We start from the raw sequence: 24,918 nt of genomic DNA, 5'->3' as shown, positions 1-24,918 counted from the left end.
CCCCTCCTACAACATTTCACGTTTTTATGACATTATTTTGTACAAAAGACTAAAGAATTTCAACCTAGAAGACTCTGGGTCATATTTTAGGTCATACCTGGAGAATATTGTGTGCTAACTTCTTTTTGTGCAGTTTTTAATAAAAACAAACATCCTGGTGCTGAAATTCCTTGTTTTAATGGAGAAGAGGTGCACAGGTCCAGATATACACAATACACACTGGATTCATGAGTGAGAGAATGATTACATTTGAAATAAGCTGTTATAAATCAAATGTAGGCACAGTCCCTTGACAGATATTAAGAATTGTGTATTATGTGTAATCGAATATACCTATAAAGAAGTTATATGAAGAAATATTTATGTTGTTCATTATCAGAATCAGTGGGAGGAAGATGCTCTATAATCTGGATGTTAGCTGACGTTACATCACATGCATGAGCATTTCCAGAAAGGTTGGGACAATCTGTCAAATGTACATAAAGGTAGAAATCCACGTAATCAAAACTCCGTTACCATCTGAAGATATCACAAAGACCACAAATGAAATTGTTGAAAATGCCAACGCATTTGAAAGTCGTTTAATTTCAAAATCACTACCAATAATGTCGAAAACACCCAAGAGAAACAATAACAACATATACTGAACAAAAATATCAACGCAGCACTTTTATTTTTGCTCCCATTTTTGGTGAGCTGAACTCAAAGATGTAAAACATTTTCTCGATACACAAAAGTCCCATTTCTCTCAAGTATTGTTTACAAATCTGTCTAAATCTGTTAGTGAGCATTTCTCCTTTGCCGAGATAATCCACCCCACCTCACAGGTGTGCCACAATAAAAGAATCAATCTCCGAAATGTCAGAAAAAATGTTCAAGTAAGTGTGATTTCGACCTCATTTCAACATTGTAAACTATAGTGTCACGTAAAACACACAAGTATCTGTATTGGAAAATGGAGTTACAAAGAAAATAATTTGCTTAAAGCTGATGTAAAACCTCATGCATCTCATTGGAACCACTTTACACCACAATTGAGATCAGAAGTGATCAGGGCGGAGCTGTTGGCATGTTTTTGGGTCTGTGAGCAGGTTCAACTGTTATAAAGGTGTTTGAAGTTTGAAAACAAAGAGTGGAGCCGTCACCAATCACAGGAAGTTAAAACACAAGGAGCTTTACAGTTTTATTTGACTCATCTGATCAACTCTTGTCACTTTATCTTAATGTGGCTCCATGTTTTCATGAGGTTTTTAAATTATGCTGTAAATTACACTCACATTATTGAGTCGTTTACTTTTCTGCTTTATGTTGCTGTGAAATCATAAATTCAGTCATTTCTGATGTTATCATTATTCTTGTAACATGTTTGGCTTTAAAGTGACTGAACCTTCTAATATTAAACGCTTTTTCCATCTCTAGAATGGACGGTGTTAAATATGAGACGCTGGACCCTTCCCAGATCCTCCAGTTCCTCCGGAGGAGCATGTGTTTACATTGTTGTTTTTAAAACATGTATTATTTAAGTTGCTCTCAGTTTACTAACTCCAGTTTTAATTTCCGAGATGTTTCAATGGTTTAACACAGTAACAACACTGAAACTCCAAATACAATCTAGTTTTAACCAGCAGAGTGGGTAAAGCAACATTTCACACTGTGTTTTCAGAGTTCAATTTGTTGCATGTCACTACATTTTAAACATTAATCTTACACTGAATTATCCTGTAGCATTAGTTGTTGGTCCAGCTATTGAATTGTGGTTTATGTTCATTAGAAATGTTCCCAGTTGTGTTGATATTTACTGCTGTGAAATCATAAATTCAGTCATTTCTGATGTTAACTATTAGTTTCAGTGTTTCTACCAGTATTCTTGTAACATGTTTGTCTTTAAAGTGACTTTACTTCAAGCTCTGAGTCACTGCACAGCTAGAAAACCTGTTTATTGAGTCTCAGTGAGGCCTGAGTGTGAATCACGTTAAGAGTTAACACCATAACATCCTATTACATGTTGATTTGTTTGAAATCTTCCTGAATACTTGCTCTGAACATTTGTTGTTGGTGCCTGCAGAAAATGAAAGCGCTCCCACCAGAATGATGAGGACACCCCCTACATTAAAAAACCAGCCAACACCTTCATGCTATTCTTGAAAGAGCAGAGGCCTGTTGTAGCAGAGGAGCTGGGCCTCACAGGGAGCGCTGCTGTGAACATTTGTTTTTAGTGCCTGCAGAAAACGAAAGCGTGGCACTAACAATGGAGATGTGGGGCCATATATAAAGAAACCTCAGAACGCCAATATGCTTTTCTTGAAAGAGCAGAGGCCCCTCGTAGCAGCAGAGCTGGGCCTGACAGGGAGCGCCACTATAAACACTGAAGTAGGAAAGAGGGCAAGTTGTCTGCTCCTACATGTTGGAGATACAAATTCATTACTCATGTTTAGAAGCTGGCTTGTCTTTGTGTGTGACAATGTGTTGTCATCTGTCCACAGTGGAAGTCATTGTCACGAGAGCAGCAGGAGAAATACTATGAGGCAGCGAGGGCCGAAGCCCAGCTCCACCAATTGCAACATCCGGGCTGGTCGACCTCAAATAACTATGTATGAACTCTCTCCTCACCTTAAACTCATTAATGTTCACAGGACGTCACTAAAACTGCTCAAAAGTTTGTTTAAAAAAAAAAATCAACTTAGTTATTAATGTATTTTCTGTTTTTAGGGGAGGAAGAGGCCACGGAAACGTGGTCAGAGCAGGATCGAGGGGGAAAACGCCTCACAGGCACAAAGCCCAGTCGTTTCCCCCTCCTGTGTTTACATGGACCACTTGGGCCAAGTTCATTTCCTCCAGTTCCCCCAGACATAGTTGCCCGCTTCCGCCTCAGAACAAACACCTGTAAATAAATACAAATTAAAAAAACAAAAATCACTCTCATTCTATCATTTTTTTTAATTGCCATATGAGGAGTAGCATTATTTTATATTTTATTGTGGCGGGCACCTGGACGGAGGTTCTTGCAATGGAGTGGGTGTGTCGGTGACGGGGAGGTGTTAAAAGAGGACGTCCAGTCACGCAGGTGAAAATGTTTGACAGGTGAACTGTCCTGCCGCTGGAGGCAATAAAGGAAAGCAGACTGGACTCCTTCCTTCCTCCTTGTTTCCTCATTTACTTTCCTATTTTCAGAGTCATATTCCACAGCTTTTCAACACTGTCTCATGGTCTCACTGGTCCTAAAACACTGGATTCAAAGTTTATTTGCCCCAATCCAGGTTTTCCTCCATTTGAATATTGGATCATAGGAGTTGCATTCAGAATCTGCTGTCTGTGTGAGCTGCACTGGCTCCGCCCACACATGCCCATCTTTCATCACTAAAACTGCTCAAAAGGTGTTACATTTTTTTTTTTTTTTTTTTTAAATCATCTTGCGTTATTGAAGTATTTTCGTTTTTTAGGTGAAAAAAGACCACGACGGAGAGGTGCCACCAAGAATCAGGCTCTAAACCCTTCACAACTGCCTGTTAACTCCACCTACTACTGGATGAACAACTTTGGACAAATTCACCACGTCCAGCCCTGGTTCACCCCGACAGACTGGACTGCTCCCTGCCGCCCCACAGCAACCATTAGCAAAGAAATAAAAATGGCAAAAAAAACCACCATCATTCTATCATTTGTTTTTATAACCACACGGTGAGTCGCATTAATTTATATTTTATATTCATTGTTTTAACCTGATGATTGTTGATGCTTAGTAGCAGAATAAAACTCAGAAGTCCACAACAGTAGATAAACTTTAGTTTCTGGTTTTGCTTCTAGTGTATTTCTACTAAGAGTCGTCGCTTCAGCTTCACTGAAGAAGTTTTCACTTCTACTTTCCTATTTTAATTTGAATGCAGCATAATTTTGCTTGGTAAACAACCTTCATACATCTGGGATAAACCTTGGGTCAGCAGGAAGTTCATTTGAATTCTTTCAATTTCAGTAGGAATGGTCTAATTTAGAATTGAATGGGAATCACAATAAAGCCATGATGACTCCTGGTATTTGTCCCGGGACGCCAGCCGGCCAGTTGACCACCGGGAACGTCGTATTTCCAGTTAATATTTATATTCATAAAAGTCATTCTCTCTCTCTCTCTCCCACCCACCAGGAGCGCGCTCAGTCCCACTCAGTCCGGTGCAGATGTTGGTGCGTCGCAGCACATGCAGCGTGTCATTCTGTTGAAGTGAAGCGCCTCCATCCTCCTCCCTTCGTCCTCGTCCATCGTCTCTCCATCAACCTCCACCCTTCTCCTCCTCTGGCACTGCGCAGGACTCAATGTCTCCAAGCACCTGCTTGGATCTCATGGACGCGATTTGTCCCCTTTGTTCCTTTTACGCACCGTCTTGGAACATGATGTCCCGGTGTTTTTCCTCCGGAGGCAGTTGAAGTCAGTGGAGGGAAGCCAGGTCGGGAGCAGAAACGTCCCTCTGCGGGAGCACCGGAGGCGAGAGGGAACTCTTATAGGAGGTCACTTATTTGTGCCTTCAAGGAGATATGAGGATCCTTCTGTGAGGAAACGCAGAGAGAAGAGATGGAAGAGCGCTGAAAAAAATACAACAATGTGGCTATATGGTTAGGATTCAACTATTTGCATTACTTAAGCACTGTGAAGTAGGAGAGAACAGGTGTCAGTGGAAAAAACTGAATAAATACCCAACTATTGAGTAAATTATGACTTTCATCGTTATTGTATTTTTTGTAGTTGTTGCAATAAACCAACTTCAACTATATTCAAACTGTGTCTTTCATGGTGAAAGGGAGTATTCTACACTCCAAGGAGTGTCAATTCAATACGATTTACACATAAGAATGAGCAAACGTTCTCCTCAAGACACACAATAGGAAAGTAAACACACTCCCTAATTTTGCCAGATTATTAATATTGAGTGAGGGATCCTCTCTGGGCTGTTTACAGTAAAATCGTGGGGGTGATTATTTAATTACATCAACAGTGGCAAGCTGTTTTGGAAACAATTCTGAGAGTGTTTCATTTTTAATGAGCTTCCAGTTCCAGCCATTATGAGTATTTCTCCCCAAAACTAGGATAACGTCAAGGTTGTGTTTCAGTTAGTCCTACAAGGAAACAAAGAGATTTTCTCTATATTGTGTGATGATAAATGAGCTGAACAATGGTATAACCAGTTATTAATTATTATTTTATTTACGACTTTGACATTTGGATCAATTATCAGATCAAGCTCTGACAAAACATACAAATGTTACTAATTCTGGTCTATGGAGCCGATGTTAAAACAACTGTGTCCGTTGCAGTGGCGTTTCTAGATGTAAATACTTGGTGGAGCAAGATTTTATTTCAGGTTTAGTGACAGCACTGAATTCCAAAGTAAAGTGGGTGCACCACATTTTAGCCACAACATTAAAACAACCATATAGGCACGTATCCAGTAACAATATTGAGCCTTGGAGATCTGATAAAAAAAAAGGAAAAGAAAGGCTTTGACAGGATTTGAACCAGGTCATGCAGTTTCAAAGTAAAGGTTCGACCACTACACCACCACTAGTAAAACTATTGACTTGTGGGAATCTTACAAAGACTGTATCATTGCTTCAGTCAATTCAACCTTCAGTTTCTTAGCTAAATTAAGTGCAACACTCATACTAGTAAATAATCAACCTAATTAATGTGGATTCTAAACTGTTTGTTAGCATGAGCTGCTAACAAGCTGGTGTTTGCGACGACTCGCTCTGGTTCTGTGAAGCAGTGTCTTAATCAGCACCAGCCAATCAGCTCTGAGCTTCTAATGACGTTGTTAGTCGGGCTTCAAGACCCACGAGGCATCAAAATCACGTGATCTGAATGAATGGCGCCACAGCCTGATCATGCGCACTTACACTTTACACGCCACATGGTGAGAGGGGCTAGCGGGAGCTAGCTCCACTCGTTCAACCATCGGTGAGGATCAGGAGAAAACAAAAATCCTGAAGCAGCAAGAAGACACCAATAACCATGCAGTACTGTCCTCACACTAATTATTGGATTATATAGTATTATATGGAAAGTTTCTTTCACGGCCGCTAATCCCTCCTGCAGAGACCGCTGGAGGCTAATTAGCCTGTTACAGCACGTGCGCAACTCTCTCCCTCCTTTCCTCTTCCATCCCTTGCAAACAAACATGGCAACCCGCAGTGCTATGACTCGCGGTCAGTATTCTAGTTTTATTGTCCATATCAGTAGTTTAATAGTTGAGACTCACCCCTGATAGCACCCGATGCGTTATCAGACCACGTAGGTGTCGGGTGCTCTCCATTTTCATGGTCACAGCTCTTCTCTCTGCACACGTCTGTGGGGTTTCATTTATATAATCAAGCAACAGCGCCCTCCCATGGCCCGGCAGACTAACTACATAGTTGTTCCCGTGTCCGCTACTGCAGTGTAAACACGCTCCTTTTTTTTTTTTTTTTTTTAACAGATTAGGTGTTGTCACGTGAAACGTTGTCTTGAACTTTGATTAATTTAAAAGGGTGGGGGCTCATTGCAATTTTAAGGTTTATTGATGACAATGGTCGGTTTCAATTCTTTTGTGTTACCTGAACGCAGGTTGGCCTGTGATTGGCTGAGAGTGGAGAAGGGTGGGGGTCAGGTTTGTGCTTGCTTGCATGCACTGCTGCTTGAGTCTGTCTCAGTTTGGAGGAGAATGGAGGAGCAGTTGGTTCTGTTTAATAATAAAGCAGCTTTGCAGGCAAGAAACTCGTCTTGTGACACTATAACAGTAAATGCAGAGTGACTTGGAGAAGTAACTTTAATCTGATTACTGGTTTGGAAATAGTAATGCGTTAGATTACTCGTTCCTGAAAAAAGTGGTCATGTGAGAGTAATACCTTACTAAGTAACGCGATACCGGCTTCACTGGTTGAAAATGTCAGTGCATTTGAAGGTTGTTTTATTTTGAAATCGGTACCAATGACGTATTTCCCAAAATAGTGGAAAACAACCAATTCATAACAACATATTTGTTATCATTTATTGTACATGACTGGATAAAATGATTGCTGAACCCCTGAATAAATTGAAAATTTAATCTTTAGCTCAAAAAAATAGATCAACCAGTGAATCCTGCTTTTTTTATTGTCATAATTTCTTACAACTAAACGGTAACAAAACAGAACGGAAGTTCTAAAAAAACGATCAAAATAGACCCCTCTTTTGTCCTCTTTGTACACAGCGAATCATTTCTCTTAGAAACACTGCCATCTCGCGGCCACTCTCCATGTTGACTTAACATCCGGGTTCCTGAGTCAGCTGATCAAAACACGGAAGTGAAATGATGTGAAACAGCGTGAGCAGACAGAAGAGACTTATTCGGATAAATATTCACTTTGTGGATCTATAAACACTCTTCCTGCGTCTCTTGACAATTGAAAGGGACGTGGCGCTGTGAAAGTGACTTTCTGCTTCCAGTAATCGTCACATTTTAACCCTTTTCAGTGGAATATTGGTAATTTTTCTTCTCCATTAATATTGAACTTTGTCATATTATCGTTACCATAATGTCTGAATATCTATTTAATCTCCCAGTTCAATAAATGTGGAGAACTTGTATACTTTTAATAGCTTACATTTTTTTTCTAAATGATTCTATCACATCTGTGAGATGAAGTGAAGTCAAAAGTGATTTTAGACATTCCAGACCTTTTACATTTAGGCTAAGATTACAGAAAGAGTAATAATAAGCCAACTAATCATTCATCCTGGTTAGAACTGTAGTGTGAAAATTGTTTAAAAACTTTAAGAATTGTTGAATATTTGGCGTCTTATGCATTTTTCTGCCAGGTATTTGCCAGAAAATACCAGATACATTAAAAACTACTCAAGACAATGTAGTGAAGCTTGATCCAGGTTAGCAGGTGAAGCAGAAAGTCCTTATTTAATAGCTAAAATCAGGAAAAATGGCAGTGTTGCCGTTTATTTAGTCTGTATGCCAGGGCCGTCAGGGTGACTTTTGAAAACATGCATGATGGAAAACTTATAGGAGAAGGTTTTTTTATGGGGATACGTCGCTGTGTTTTGCACCAGAAGGTGTCAATAAAATTGGCTTTATGTTGAGATTGTTGTCATTCTCGATAGTAATTGTTTGCTTTTGTGAAAAGATGTGTGAACTAAAAATATGTTTAACACCTCTGCTGTAGATCTTGTCTGTCTTTTTCCAGAATAACAAAAATACTCAACTGACATTTATTTAATCTGGTTTAAATTATTGTTTTAAAGCTTGATAAAAAAAAGTGTGATCCAATGTATTTTTCCACAATGGAGTTCCAATACTGCTTAAAAACGAAAAAACACGAGAAATCTGGTCAAGCTTGTATGAGCTCCAGTTCCTTGAGTCCTAATCTGAATGAAACTAATGTAGAAGCTGAATGTGTATTTGAAACAAATGTTCTGTTTTTGTGATCTTGCTACTTTAGGACTCTCCTGTCTTGAGGACACAGAAGAGACGGTGCTGCGTTGGTGACCCGGACGGGCTGCAGGTGCTGCTGCAGTTGACCACGATGAAGGTTTTCCGCAGTCCGGCCCGTCATGGTTATGCCGTGGAAGTTTCCCCGTTCCTACCCAACAGATTGGCCTGCGCGGCTTCGCAGTACTACGGGATAACAGGTCAGTGACCGGCCGCAGCTGGACGAGACACGAGAAGAGGTAGATAGATAGATAGATAGATAGATACTTTAATGATCTCCAAGAGAAATTCACAACTACGTCAGAACTACGGTGGCTCAGACGGCTCAGCACAGCGCACGGCTTCTGAAACACGTGTTGTAACTTTGAAGGTTCACGGCAAAATTCACAACAGGCGTTTGATCCATGAATAAATGTCCAGGTTCACTTCGTATTAAACAGTTCTCCTCTTCATGCGGTTCACATTTTGACGTCATGAGTCAACAATGGCGACGTTCTCAGATGGAAGAGTCTGAGCTCAGAGCGTCATCAGCAGGTTGAAAACCTTCCACTCTCGTTGGTCATTCCTTCATTAATTGTTTGAGGAGAGGAACTCATCACTGAGCGCTTCAATTGAAAAGCAATGATGATGGCATATCACTGTGAAATGACATTTTAAAATGTTCCATAAATTTCACCCAAAAGCAAAATGTCCTGAATGTTTGTGAGAATTTGTTCTGCCTTTATTTTTTTTGTTTTTTTTGTGATGTAGTTTTGTCATGGTGTGGACATCACGCTCATTTCTTTGATCAGTGGTTTAACGAATCAGAGTGAAGGAGCTTCATGAGGAACTCTTCCTGTGCGTGTGTGTGTGTGTGTGTGTGTGTGTGTGTGTGTGTGTGTGTGTGTGTGTGTGTGCAGGCTGCGGCACGCTGCTGGTGCTGGATCAGACGGAGACCGGCGTGGAGCCGGTGAGAAGGTAAACGTCTTGAACGTCTGCGGTCTGACCTTCACTTTTTCTTGGAAGATTCTGGATTCAACAAGTCAATCTGCCGTTTTTCTTTTAGTCAAATGTTTGAGAAGAGACAATGTGTGTCGTGACTTTTGCATCCTTGTCTTGCGTTCGCGGTCGTCAGCTGGCAGTGGGGCGACGGTCTGTTCGACGTGGCGTGGAGCGAAGTCAACGAGCACGTGCTGGTGGCCGGCGGCGGCGACGGCAGCCTGCAGCTGTGGGACACGGCCAATCAGGACGCTCCGCTGAGGGTGGCCAAGGAGCACACGCAGGAGGTCACACACACACACACACACACACACACACACACACACACACACACACACTAAATGTTTTTAGGCAATGTAAATCAATTCAGTAGTCATGATTTAGATTTAATTGTTTTTTTTTTTTTGCTGTTGTTAGTTATTTTATCATGTTATTCCTCTTATTGACCTTTTTTTGTATAAAAAAAATGTTTTTCATCTAATTTTAAAATGCTCAGTATTTGTTTAACTATTTTATAAAAAGTAATTTCATATTTTATTCAATTGTTTGCTTTTTTTAAATCATTTTGCTTGTCGCCACAAAAGGATTGAAACTTCACTGCAGTTTTATTTGTTCTGAATTGTAATGCTCTTTATTATTCACTGCGTCTCTTCACTCCTCGTTTTGATCCCGTTTCCTCTCCTGCTGCGTCTCGCCGCCACCCTGCCAGTTGAATCCAGTCTGACTGAACTGACCCGACTCGTTCTGGTGCAGGTGTACGCGGTGGACTGGAGTCAGACCCGAGGAGAAAACCTCATCGTCTCTGGATCGTGGGATCAAACCGCCAAAGTGGTCAGATCCTCTTTCTGTCGCTTTTTATCCGTCCCGTTCGATTCCCTCACATCTCAACAGGGTCTCCTGGTTTCTCTCCCCCCCCAGTGGGAGCCGACGCTCGGCCGGTCGCTGGCCACGCTCAGGGGTCATGAGGGAGTCGTCTACAGCGCCATCTGGTCTCCACATATCCCAGGATGCTTCGCTTCTGCCTCAGGTGAGTCCTCACGTGCTCTTCAGATGGGATTCCATTCACATCTTGAATTATTTTACTCCCCTCTAAGATCTACATCTTGATTTTCAATTCAGACTCATTGAAGTTTTTACTTCGCTGGTGTTTTTTAAAGACATTCCTGCTAATTGGAATTCAACCTATAATCGTCACTTTTGAATCTAATATTGTAATTTATTTCGCAATTATGAAGAAAAGCATTACAAAAAAATCCACTGAAGTCTCATGGCAAGTGAAAAATAATGATAAAAAAAAAACATGGACTTTTGAGGGCCTACTTTAAAATTTGGTTTTAGAAGAGTTTAGATAATTTTTTATTTGTCACATACACATACAAGTAAAGCAGTTGATAGCAGTGACTGTCCACCTGGCTGCATGAAGGTGAAACAATGTCAAACTGTGCACAATAAACAGATTACAGAAGAAAAACACAAACCACCAACAAAACCAGACAAATTCAACTCAACTTTATTTTAAAGCAATTTAAAACAACTACAGCCGAACCAAAGTGCTGCACACAACTAAAGGCAAAGCGACACGTGTTTTAGTTGGTGGAGTATTGAAATATTTTATTGAATGAAAATTTGAGTTGATTCAATTGATGTGATCGTATGAAAACCACGTGGAGCCACCACACTGGGGCTGTGGAGTGTGTTGACATGCTTCTGCCGCAAGGGGGCGGTGTGGCAGTGTTACTGTGGCGCTTCAACCCGTGCAAGTTCCAGTTTAAATCCAAGCCTCAGGTGACCATACTGCATGCAACTTTACTTTCTAAACAGTGAAACTTGGGGGCGAAATCAAATTTTCGTGTTCAAAGTTGTTGAAATGTCATTAATAAATTCTCAATTTTGTTTCCTTTTGACTGCAAGTTTGTGAAGAGTTCTGTAAAAACAATATCCGAAGAAATTTCGGGATGCACAAATTGTGGTAATCAGAATCGGAATCAATTGTGGTAATCGGTAATCGGAATCATCTCCTCTGCCTTTGTTTTTATTTTCTAACTTTATCAGAGGGGGGCGGAGCCGATCAGATTGTCGCTGGACGGGCCCAGCAGCAGCTGTCTTCAGTTTGTGGAGCACACTGCCAACAACTCGCCTAATGACTTTAGGTTAATTGGTTTGCGGGAGCGAGCGGAAATCTCCGATCAGATTTTATAAGCCGGGAAGACGTTAAGCTCCTGTTGCCCTCGGGGGGGCAGTTCTGGTTCTGGCAGTGGGAACCCTGCAGCAAAGAATATTGTCATACATTTGCCCATTTTTAAGGCAATAAACCCAATAACTTGTAATGAAAATGTAAAAAAATACAACCATGATTAAGAGGGTGATCAATACATATAAGAAAATTGCACCAAAATTGCAAAGAAATCTTATATGAATTATATGAATGAATTTCAGAACAAGTAAACAGAAAAAAATACAATCAAATATGTATATCAATGACAAGCTAACGCAACTAAGACAACGACTAAAATATATTGGAAATTAGTTAATAAACAATTCTGATTGAGTTAAATATTTAATGTCATCACTGATTCCTGCAAAGCCTTTACTTTGCTTGTAACTTCCTGGTTTCTTCTGCCCGAGCAGATTGGAACCAGCGACATTCTCACCGTGAGTGTACAAGTTTTTGAACTGTTATAATGACTCAGAAAGAAAACTTCACCTGAATGTTTTCAAGGAATTAAACCTAAAAGTTAGTTTTGATGAATGGGGAAAGACAACATCCTGCATTTGTAGCGTTGCACTGGTTGAAGGTTTTTGTACATAATGTATGCAAATGTTTTCAGGAGATATTTTTTAATGCCGTTGAGCTGCAAATGTTTTCATATTGAAAACTTGAACTCTACAGCAACAGACTCAACATTTATATCAGAGGCATAAACAGCTTGAATTTCTCGTGTGTCGTCATCCTGACATATAAATAGAGGGGAATCTGAAAGACTGAGTTAGTTACTTACTTATTTACTTAGTTAATGATTTATTTACTCATTTACTTACTTAGTGAATTACGTATTTACTTACTGAGTTACTTACAAATTTACTTGCTCACTGATTCACAAACTTACTTCTTGATATACTAGATTATTTAGTTATTTACTTGCTCATCTATTTACTAATTTACTTACTGATTAATTACTCTGATTTACTTTTTTCCCGTCAGTGTAAATAAAGGTTGATTTGAAAGTGGGCTCCTCAGATCCCCGTGCAGATCAGACTCTAAGTGAGCTCCGACACGACACCATTGACCCCTTATATGAGCCCCTTACTTTATTACTTGATTACTTATTCAAACATTTACTTTATTTGTGTAGTTATCGATTTACATATTTACCTATTTGCTTACTTATTTAATTATTTACTTACTTATTTAGGAATTTAGCAATTTACCAGCTTACTGCTTTACTTATTTATTTACTTATTCCATGATTTAATGTCTTATTTACTTTTTTGTTTACTTATTTGCCAATTGACTTATTGACTTATTCATTTACTTGTTTGCATAGTTACTGATTCACAGATTTTTGTATTTACTGACTGATTTAGCTGTTTATGTATTTACTTATTGATTTACTTACTTACTTAGTGATATACTTATTTCCTTACTTATTTCCTTACTGAATTACTGATTAAAACAAAAAGTACCTATTCATTTACTTGTTCCCTTACTTATTTGCATTGTTGATCATTTCTGTATTTCATTATTTACTTACTTGGAGATTTCCTTATTTACCAACTAACTTACTAATTTGCTTATTTACTTGCTGATTTATTCATGTAAGTTCTCCATCAGTGACTCGATTACTAATTTGGTTACCTATTTAATTAGTTACTTATTTACTGAGTGGGTCTATGGTGGTTGTGGTTCCTGACTTAGTGGTTAGTTTATTGGTTAGTGGGTTAGTTAATTGCTCACTTCCCCACGTGTCCCAACTTGTTTGTGCTTGTTTGTTCAGATCCGAGTCGAAATGAGGGAATACTTTTAATAGTAAACTATCTGACTTTTAACGTCTTAATATTACTGATTTCACACGTGAGGAAGTACCACAGCAGCATTGATTTAAGACGCTAAAGTGCATTAATGAGACTGTGCAAAGGCCACATGTTAGTGTTTTTGTCCTGGTCACTGTATTTAGCTTTTTTTAATGACGCGACGCCTCATTACATTTGATTGGTAGATGCAGACAGTGTCAGGCTCATGAGTCAGCCTTTAGTTGTGGTGCAGAAAAACAAGCGGAAAGTAAAGTCTTCCAAACTACTAATCTGTGAAGCGTAGGAAGAGCCGCTCCTGCCGAACGGTTTATTTAAGGTGCTGCTCGTTGCAGCAGCCCGAGGTTCAGGTCTGGAGCGGCTCCGGCTGACCAGAAGTGATGCGACACCAGAACAAAGCCGCCTCGTTGTTTATCTGCCAATCTATCTCCAGGTCCAGGTAGTTAGGCTGAGCACCGTTTGCCTTGTTTTATTTAGCCTCTCAACCCCCCGGGGGCCCAGTCGGACTTTATTTCACCTCAGCGAAAACCTCCTGCAATCGTGTCAAGTGGCAGATCACACGGGAACGAGCAGAAGTCAACTTCTTCGCTTCTGCTTGTGGAAAGCAAGAGTTGAAGGGATGAATCCACAGAAATGGGCAAAAGTCAGCTTTAGTTGAAAACGCAGGAGAAACCTGATTTAGAAAACCATTAAATATTTCCAGTGCACCTGAGCTGATGACTGATGCAGCATCGAGAATAGAATGAAGTAGAAAAGAACTTTAATGATCCTTTACAGGAAATTAGTTTGTGTCAGCAGCTCAAATAACACAAGACACTCAGTAACAACAAAAAAAGACCCCAAAAAAAGCATTGGATTTATGTACTTATATATTTTTAAAGTCATTACAGATCGGAAACAGTCAAGATTTGTAAGAATTATGTTCTTATATAACAAATATTAAAATTTATGGAAGAAATGCCAAATTCTGTCTATGTGTGTGTAAATTCAACAGTGATTTGGACTTATAAGAGTTCGATTTCAAACATCACAGTCTGTCAGATTTTCCACACACGCACGCACACACGCACGCACACACACGCACACACACACCTCAGTTAAATATGTGTTTGTGTTTGTTCCATGGTAGCAGGTAGAGTCTGGTTAAATAATTGATAGCAGCCAGAGACAAAGGCCCAGTGTACACACACACACACACACACACACACACACACACACACACACACACACACACACACACACACACACACACACACACACACACACACACACACACACACACACACACACACACACACACACACACTGCCGACACCATTCTGTTGCTGTCCACCTCGGTGTGAGTTGGTGTCGTTTCCTCGGGGAAAGTTTATTTTGGCCGAAGCAGAACTGTAGCTCCTCCTCTACTTCCAGTCACGACTGACAAACAGCAGCAGGTTTAACCTTGGCGGCACAGAAAGTTCTATTTTCTACTGTTAGACTTTCAAACATATGCCAAAGAACACGTTATATACTGTCAATTATTATGTTATTACACATATTCCATCGTTATTAGCAGAAAGCATCCTACTTTAACACGATGTGATTATACCACAAACTGTTTGCGATCCAAAATATGACATATTTTCATAAAAAAGTAATTCTTAATTTAAAAAATAGCCTTTGGGATTTGGAAGTTTTATAAGCGAATCATCCGTAACAGCAAACCACCTTCATCTTTTCTAATGTCCGTGTGTGGTTTCATTACAAAAGCCACTAGTGGCCCGACATCGTCAACGTTTCCTACGTAGTCTTTTAGAATCTTGCGTATCTGAATGGTGTCTGACTAACATCCTGGTGAAACCCAGTTTATAAGACATGTGACCAAAGGGAATGAAGATGAATCAAGAGCTTTCTCATAACAGTCCACCTTCCATCAAGCTCTCTCTCACTCTTTCTCACACAATCGGAGGTTTTAAAGCGCCCGTGGAGGTGATGGCACCCCGTCTGTGGGGTCGGTGTTGATGGAGGGTCTGGCATCAGAGCGCCGCTGCAGGCTCGGTCCGAGCGGTAATGAGAAGACGGCCAGTGATCGATAGAGAGACGGGAGAGCGGAGCATCCTGTGATAACCACACGGTTTGGGGTTTTTTTCTGAGTCAGTAAACCGTGATGAGTCGCTACGACACGGGTTGTTTCACTTCAGCAAAGAGAATCAAGTACATTGTTGATTTGGCTATTTTGAAAACAAAAACAAATCTTTTTTTTTCCCCGTTCAAACATTAGCTTGTCGTTTTGGATAGGACACAGTCGAGACCGATGACAAGAACAGAGCTGGTTTTTCAATTTGTCGATATGTTGAAATGGAAAGGAAAGACATCAAAATGTAAAAAAATGTGCGAAGATGATTATATTTGCAATTTCATTATATTCCAGTCAATTGTGAGAATTATGAGTATAAGTTGCACTTTCTTTCCATAATGTTAAATGGTAAATGACGCTTTTTTTCCACACGCATCCACACACAAATGAAGGCGTGCCACTGCAAGGAGCTCAGTCCATCCATTTTGGGGTTCGGTGTCTTGCTCATGGACACTTGGACAGTGGGAGATGGGGAATCGCACCAGCAACTGTGTGAATCAGAGATGAGATATAAATAGATTTCAGTGGCTCCGGGCACCTTTGCCGTGTAAACGGACACCCAAAATCCAACAAAGATTTTTCGTCTTCACGGGGCCTCAGATGCGTAGAAATGATTGAAAACGATGTCCGTGATATTATCGCCAGTCGCCTCGGAGAACGATCGAGCTGTAGGATTATGATGCACATCCTCAAACTGCCGGATCATTAATGAGCCGAGCCTCTCGGGGGTTAATTGTTGCATCCCTCTTCGTTTTGTCCATCTCATGTTCTCCGTCAGCACTTAGAAAGCTCCCTGGGACACTAAAGTGGAACTGAGTTGTCATTGATGTTTCTGTTTTAACTGTTTCTACCATGATGAATGTGTGAAACCATGATATGTGTGGAGTGTGGTGTCATCTCCATGTCTCATTTTGAACATTTAGAAGGCAGTTACTTGAGTGGCCGGTGAAAATCTTTGTGGTTGAGTCTTAAATGAACAATGAATATTTATGGCTTTTGTTGTGGGTTTTGACGTCTGCATATTTGTAGTGTGACTCGTGTATTTGTGTTCTGACTTTTATATTTGTGCGGGGATTATTTCAATTTCTGTTGTGGCTTTAGTGTATTCATTTTGTAGGTTTCGTTGTGTTTATGTTGTGGCTTTTTGAATTCCTGTCTTGGCGTTTGCATTTCTGCTGTGGCAAGTGTATTTGAGTTGTGACTTTTCTATTATGTTGGGGCTTTTGTGCATTCATTTAGTGACTTCTGTGTTTTTGCATTGACTTTATTTAAAAATGGATTTTTGTGTATTTGTGTTGTGGCCTTTGTGTATTCATTTAGTGACTTTTGTGTTGTGTTTTGACTTTTTTTAATCTTATTGTGGCTTTTTGTATTTATGTTTTGCTTTTTGTGTGTTCTTGTTGTGTATTTTTGGTTGTTGTGACTTTTACATTCATTTTGTGGCTTTTTATATTTGTGTCATGCCTATTGTACTTTTTTGTTTTGGCTTTTTTTGTATTCTCATTATTTCCTTTGATTTTGCGTTGGGATGTTTGTATTTGTCTATTTTTGTTGTGGCTTTTGCATTTGCAATGTTGCTTTTGTTTTTGTCTTGTTGTCAAATTCTAGTATTTGTATTTATATTTTGTCATTTACAGTGTTGTTGTTACCTTTCACGCTCTTCTTGTGTCGACATGACCCCTCTGGGCCGCCATACTTGAAGGCCCAACGCGACCGTCGCCCCTTCATCCCGACTCTGAACTTTCTTTGCACAACTCTATCCTCTCCACTCACACAACATACAAGCTGAAATGTTGCAGTTTAACAGCAGTGACGAGGCTCCTGTTCACATTGGAGCCGGCGATTAAACAGTTCCATTTCCAGGAAGCAATCAGAGTCCAGCAGTGCTGCTGTGAGGTGGATAGAACAAGATGGTGCCCAATGGCTGAGACTAATCTGAGTCTGGTGCACAAACAGGGAACGCTGCGCACATTGCAGGTTCTTTGAGGTTGAGGTGAAAACACATTATATAAGTGAAATTACTTCCACTGGTTTGAATTTCTACATTATCAAAGACACTAAAATATTTTCTTTAATTCTGAGGCTGTGTTTGCAGCGTTTTGAAGTGAAAACGGAGAACTTTCGTTGCGTTTCGGTTGTCCGTTTTACATGACAAAGGGGCCGGATGCAGTGAAAACGCAGGTTTTTGAATACGGCTCCCGATGTGGAACTTTTCGAAAACACACTGCATGGAAATGGGAGACAACATAACTTTTTGAAAATACTCCGACTCCGTCTCTGTGTAGACGGCAGAAACTCTAAATAGCTCTTCTGCACATGTGTGAGTCGGTGAACAAAAACAAAAAGTGTCATGACTCCCAGTTGACTTGGTGATTTTATAGTTGCGAATCACCAGTAATTGTCAATGTTTATAGCGTATATCTCTACGTGCAGGCAAGTGGTTTCATTACAAAAACAAACCACAGCACCCACTCATGACCCTGTATGAAAACAAAAATTTTTTTCAGTGTTGTTGCAATTTTGTTATAAACATATATCATTGTTTTAAAAACTTTGCGGCGCTAACCTGAAACTTTCTGCGACAAAAGATGCATTTTCACTTGAAACATTTCCATGCAAGCCGACGTTTATGGATTCTTTTTGCACCTCTTGTGGTCGGATAGAACTGAGGTTAATAAGATTTACTTTTTACAACAAATATTCATACATGCATGAATTACTGGACATCCTGGTTCCATTCTGGAAATTGCAATTCTGAAATTGCTTTGTTGCCTGTAATGTCAGCTGTCTTTATGGAGCCGCAGGGTGAACCTGAAGGAGAAGCCGGTTCGACGTTTTCCAGTTAGATAGATAGATAGAAAGATACATTAATGAGACTATTACATGCTTTGTGACTTGTGTTTGTGATGTTGACCTCCATTCAAAGCTTTTAACCTGGCAGAATGAAAAGTTAGTACAAGTTTGGCTGAAATTTTTGCTGAAAATGGTCTCATGAGATTAAAAAAAACCATCATGATTAGTTTTTGGTTCCCCAGCGACCACAGAAAAAGTGTCCCATTTATACACAAAGAAAAAAATCCCAATGTAAAAAACCACGGAACGTCCCAAATGTCATTTGAAGCCTCTTTGAGGTTCAAACACCAGTTTCAGGAAATTACTTTTATGCACTTGTGATTGCTCAGAGTTTGAAGGAGGTTTTCCAATCAAAGCTAAACAAAATGGCTTTCGAAGTCGGGGAACACTTAATCACAGAACAGCAGATCTGCTCCTCTCTCCTTCAGTACATTCATACAGTCGAGGAGCATCCCAAAAACAAATGAGTGTAATTGAAAACTCTGTTGGTTTCTGTTTTTTTTGTTTTGTTTATTTCTTCAGTCATATATTCTGCTCTGGGATATCTCCGAGGCATGTGAATCTCCATCGCTGAGAAACGATTCGATACGCACCTCGACACACTCCCAGCGATACCATACATTAGCGATTCATTGAATCCCCTGGCGATCCGATGCGATCCGATATGAGCCTGTTCCCGATTCGATACGATTTGATAGTTGATATATTTGATATACAATTTGACACAATGCGATTTGGTACAATACGATTCAAAATGATGCAAAGAAATTATACCAGAAATTTTCTGAATAAAAAAAAAAATCGATGCAACTGTGCATTTTACCGATGCAGGCACGCAGTGACCGATGATGTACCTCGATTTCACCCGGAAATTGTACTGATGCACAGTGAAGGAACCGATTGCACTCGCATTGTATCACAATACTGATTCATATCGATTAATCTCCACATGCTTAATATCTACACATCCAGTACACATATTGAAAAGATTGAAAGAAATGCAATAACTTGGAATTTTAAAGTGATGAGAATGAACGAAAACTGCGATTAATGTGGATGAAATAACCAAGATTGTGTGATTAACTGAAAATTCAGATTTGAATTTGTTTATTTGGAAAAACAAATCTCAAACCACAAAAAAAACTTGCCATTATCTGCCAACATGTTGGTGTTTAACACGGATCATTACTGCAATACTTATTTAATATTTTCCTGCGTTCATCTGACATTAAAGTTAAAAGCTTCAGTTTGTGGCTTCATACCATCTGAATCCAGCTTCAGTGCAGCCTGAGCTCCCAAATTGAGGAATTTCATCAAATTCAAAGAAAAAAGAACAGCAATCAAGAAGATCAAGACAAACAGAGCCGTAAACACGAGGTTGTGGATGAATGGAAAGCGGATTCATAGCAAGTAGAAGTAGAAGACACTGAATTGGATCTGCAGGGAGAAGGGACACCGAAACAGACCCACACTGACGTTGGAGGTGGGAACCTCACATGGCGCCGAGCCAAACGGGCGGGGGGGCAAGGAAGCAGCGATGAGGACGAGAAACATGAGAGGACGCGAGGAAGAGAAGCAGCGATGAACGTGGGAAACCCCGATAAGCTTATCAGAATGAAACGTCATCTGCCCTCCTGCTTTTCCCCTTCCTATCTCCGGCTTTCTCACTCTCCCGTGCTTCAAAGTCACAAGTGGCAGTCGCCCCTCATGCTCACTGCTAAATGCCACCAGAGGGGAGGCTTCCGTGTGGAGATAAGCCGGCAGTTTCCCACCGAGAGCTCACACTAGCTTGCGCTGTTTCGCATCTCATTATCGTTCATCCATCTATCTTTAAGACCCACCAGGACTCTTAACGTCACTTTTGAACTGCCCCGACACAATGACAGGACTTTTGTGTGGTGGCGCGTTCCTGGCAGAAAGTAACCGAGGCCGCCGTGGAAGCGATTATGGCATTTAGATCTCAAAGCTCACATGTGTGTTGAAGCTTTTAACAGAAATAATGGGACCAAAAAATGCTGAAATGAGACATTTTACAGAGTAGAACACAGTCAGAGGTTTGCTGGCAATATGTGTCTTGATTTTACCGAAAGAGGCAGTTACTCCACATAGTCCAAGATAACGAGTCTCATCAACAAGTTTCTCCACTTTATTGAAGATAAAGGCTTCAGAGAGTCAACGCAATATGTTGAGTCTGAATACACAGCTCAATTTTTACTGTTGTCGTTCCGTATTTTCCTTTTCTTTTTTCTTTTTTTACACTAGTCGACTCATCTTAAATTGAAATTTGTTGAATATTTGTATTTGTGAGCCCATTCCTGGATATTGTCACCTTCTATCTCCTCTTTATCTTCCTCTATTCCTTAAAGCAGGGGTGTTGAACACGTTTCAGTTCAGGGGCTACGTATGGCGTGTTTCCACAGCACAAAAAGTGCAGGGACGGGACGGAACGATACGGAGCAGTCAGGCAAAGTGTAACCGGAGCCAAATCTGGTGTGCGTTTCCACCGCAGGACGTAGGTTAGAAAGTAGGCGGGGCTTAGAGCTCCTCAGATATGTGATGTTACAACAGTAATCTCAGCCAGGGCCGCAAATCTGGACCTTATGAATCCTCTGTTGTTGTTTACATCCTCCGCTTTGTGCTAGTTCTTTTATTTTTTGCAGCCACAGAGCTGCAGCTGCAATTTCCGTGTTGGTCCTGCATCCCAACATCCCACGGCGCTGACCACCAGAGTGGCTGCTTCAGTGTTTGAGCAGATGCGATACAAAGATAGACACCCGGTGCTCCTCGTAGCGCCTGGTCCCGAGCCCCGGTCTCCCCCTGCCTCACGTCCGCTCTTTCACGACCGACACGACAGTTGCGCAGCAAAGAAAAAAAACCACAAAAAAAACCAACCAGTGCAAAGCTGAATAGCTAACAACAGAGAATTCATCCAGCCGACATGTTAAAATATTGAGGGCGTGTAGAAAAGCACTGACCAATCAGCAGACGCCTCCTCAAACTCAGGCCCGTTCCATAGTCCCGGGTTCCCTGAGGGAGGGGGAGCGGAGAAGCGACCGCCTTTGGAGCGGTTGTTTCCGGAAAATCACAAATTCTTGTGGTGGAAACCCGAACCGTTACGGACTATACCGGTCCATTCCCGCACTAAAACGGGACTATACAGTGTCATTTCATCTTGAGCAGGCCGGTCTGGTAAAATGGTGTCATAATAGCCTTTCATTTTAAACTTTAAAGATTTGCTTAGTTGTGACACAGAGTGTGATGGAAATGTCTATACCCCACCCTCGAAAAAACAAAAAACAAATCCTACCTAAAAATGACTACAATCTCAATAGGAAGCCAATTTTAAAGAAAGCTTCTGTTGTATGTCCAGAAAACTGACTTTGAGGCTGATTCCAGTTTGCTCCCTTTCATGGCAGCATCACCGACATCTCAGCTCGGGTCTCAGTCTCGTGTTGTGTCCACTCCTCTTGAGAAACGTGTCATAAAATCAGTTTGCTTGGAGCATCTGGCCGGCCGGTTTCGGGCCACGGGCCTTATGTTGGACTCCCCTGCTTTTAAACCATTCAGAGAATGTAGCGTAAGCAGCTGCATTGAAAACTAATTTCCGAATAAAAGAAGCTTGGGCGCCTTTCGTCTGCGTGTAATTTGTGTTTCACGACGCGGCGGCTCTGCCAGCTGGCCTCGACGCAGGACGCTGATCCAGCCGTGTGTTTGCAGGCCTGCGATACTGCACCAGTGGCCGTGGTGTTACCGATAAGCCCCGGAGGTGGCTGATCTCGGCTCCGCCATCAGCCAGTAACAACAATCATGTAAATCTTTGTGTATGCAGCTCTCTGGCTTTCATAATTGTTTTTTTTTTTTCCCACCCCGAGGGATTTTTCCGCTGCAGTCACCCACTCGCTTGCTGCGATCACATCCAGCTCAGCAGAGGCAACGTATAGAAACCACATGAATGTGTTCTTTTAATGCAAATATTGGCGTATCAGGAGAAAAATGCATTCCGCCCACAAGGGTAAGATTAGTTGCAAGAGGTTCCATCAGCAGCAGGGACTAATGTGACCCTGCACTGTGAATGAGGAGGCTTGTTTTCTATCTGAGGCAACTCGTTCAACAGCTGCTTGAATATGAGCCATTTTTTTCAATGGTGTGGAAGTCAGAAGTATTTATTTGATGACGACTGAAAGCAGATCTTTCCCTGCTCCTTATCTGAACACCAATTGTTTGGTCCATTTTCACTTTGTCACTACTATTACTTTCTACCTTTCCTAGTGAAAACAAATGAACCAGAATGCATTTGGTTCATCCCATTAGGTGGAGAATCAACTCCACTCACTGAGGCACGGCAAAGTTTCCTGTAAAAATCCATAATTTTTGCATTTTAATTTCACAAGGTTTTTGCGTTTAGTGTTTTGAAAACTATGAGAAATTATGCCGTTTTCATGTTTGGCCACTTGTGGGCGCTGTTGATTGTTTTTGTGATGAAACCACACGTGCTCAGAGAACAATACACTATAAATGTTAACAATGATCAGCACACACACGTTCGTATGGACGATGGAGTTGGATTGCTGTTACACGTGACTCTCAACTATAAAACTAACTAGTTTTCGAAAAGATCCTTCTGGGAAGGTATTTTCAAACATTTTCAGTGGTTCTGAGCAACGTTTTCATCAAAACAGACACCAACGTTTTAGGTTTTTACTTGAAAACGTTTTGTCAATGGGGCCTGAATATTCCAGAAATGTGTGTACACAACTAAATACTTTGTTTGTCCACTAACATGTACTTCTTATGAACCTGGTTTCAAGTTTTGCTTGAATATGAGACATTTTTTTTATCGGCACTTAAATTATTTTTTTGATCAGTAGTGAAGGTACTTTTACCAAAAATATCCCCAAAATGATGCATTTTTAACTGAAGAACAATTATTTGTTCCTCCTCATCTGCCTCACAATGGTTTGGTCCATTTTCCTGCATGTGGATCAGTAAGAAGTGCAGCTCACTGCTCTGTTCTTATTTTCATTCCAGAAACATTTTACCTCAATTTGTTTCATAATTTACAAGAGGGGTATTTACACAATGAAATACTTTATTCTTTAAACTTCCTTTGACTTGTTTCGGGTTGCAAAGGTATTGAGCTGGAGCTCTTTGTTGCATTTTCGCCTGCAGCTACATCACTGCTGGTCTTGCTGGCAGAGGGGCAAAGTAGACGATGATTGTATCACTCGATTAGTCAGAACTGATCAATATGAGACTATTTTCTTCCGGCAGTACAACATCAATATTTGCTTACCATAAGAAATGTTGGACTTTTTGGGGGGAAGGAAGTCTATCTGAGCGAGAGACATTGTTCAGAAACATGAGATAAGATGATTTGTTTTGTTCATTCAGGTTTATTATAGTTACGTGTATTAGTATACAAGAGCATCTACAGTACATAGGACAGTGCATATTATCCACATACTTCCCTAGGCGTACTGTAGGCTGTCTCAAACCAATATGATACGGACCTGATACCTGCTATGAGTATCGGTATCAGTATCGGTGCATCCCTAGGATTTGGCATGCAGTGAGATTCAAAAACTGACACGCAGGAATTAAACAGAAAAACCGAGCACCTCTGTCCAAGTACAGAAATGATGAAGAAAAGTCATGTTAAAGATTTGCTGCATGGCTTTTTATATAAACTATATTGTTATATCTCGTGTAGGTTCGTGGAAGAACGTCGTCAACGTCAAATGACAATGGGTGACAAGCAGGTTACACGCTTTACGGGCCACCAGTTCATCACAGGGCAACTGCAGGTGGACAAGTGAGAGCCTGGAATTGAGCCAGTGAGGCAAATCAAAGATTTTTCGACTAATTCATAGGGCTTGTGTGTGTGTGTGTGTGTGTGTGTGTGTGTGTGTGTGTGTGTGTGTGTGTGTGTGTGTGTGTGTGTGTGTGTGTGTGTGTGTGTGTGTGTGTGTGTGTGTGTGTGTGTGTGGTGTGGTGTGTGTGTGTGTGTGTGTGTGTGTGTGTCTCTGTTTTGTTGCTCAATGGCAGAATTTTAAGCTTGTCACAGATCACTTGCATTAAACGCTGGCAGAAGCTGAAGCTGCTGATACAGCAGAGATACCAGGTGTAATAGAGCGAGACCCTTTTACAGAAGTCAGCCTCTAATGCACTGCAGAACACACACACACACACACACACACACACACACACACACACACACACACACACACACACACACACACACACACACACCCTTTGCTGCTGCTGCAAAAAGAAGCGGCGTTGAGCTGCTCTGCCGCTGTAAACGACGACACGCGGCTGGCGTGTTTCCAACGTGATGCTGGAGGAGGTTCCTCACACGTCTGAGGTTGTGTAAATGAGGAAAGCGGACGGGGGAGGGGTGGGGAGGCCGGAGGGGTTAAAACAGTTTTGAAGGAATCGATGAGGAGCGCAGGAGGAGGCTGGGGGTCTGCGGGAGGCTGCAAGGGAGGGCTTCCA

General features: G+C 40.9%; 1 protein-coding gene across 1 annotated transcript in view; it reads left to right on the top strand.

Moving 5' to 3' along the window:
* The first annotated feature begins 7,394 nt into the window (after window positions 1–7,394).
* pex7 (peroxisomal biogenesis factor 7) overlaps window positions 7,395–24,918 on the top strand; it is a 50,318-nt gene continuing 32,794 nt past the window's right edge. Inside the window, exons 1-6 of the mRNA XM_080514195.1 lie at window positions 7,395–7,487; window positions 8,455–8,644; window positions 9,344–9,401; window positions 9,559–9,709; window positions 10,176–10,253; window positions 10,341–10,449. Coding sequence (XP_080370321.1) covers window positions 8,539–8,644; window positions 9,344–9,401; window positions 9,559–9,709; window positions 10,176–10,253; window positions 10,341–10,449 — 502 coding nt within the window. The 5' untranslated portion in view covers window positions 7,395–7,487; window positions 8,455–8,538. The remainder of the gene's footprint in view (window positions 7,488–8,454; window positions 8,645–9,343; window positions 9,402–9,558; window positions 9,710–10,175; window positions 10,254–10,340; window positions 10,450–24,918) is intronic.

Source organism: Blennius ocellaris (genome assembly GCF_963422515.1).
Source record: "Blennius ocellaris genome assembly, chromosome: 18".
NCBI lineage: Eukaryota > Metazoa > Chordata > Actinopteri > Blenniiformes > Blenniidae > Blennius > Blennius ocellaris.
This window is presented reverse-complemented; position numbering and strand designations above follow the sequence as displayed.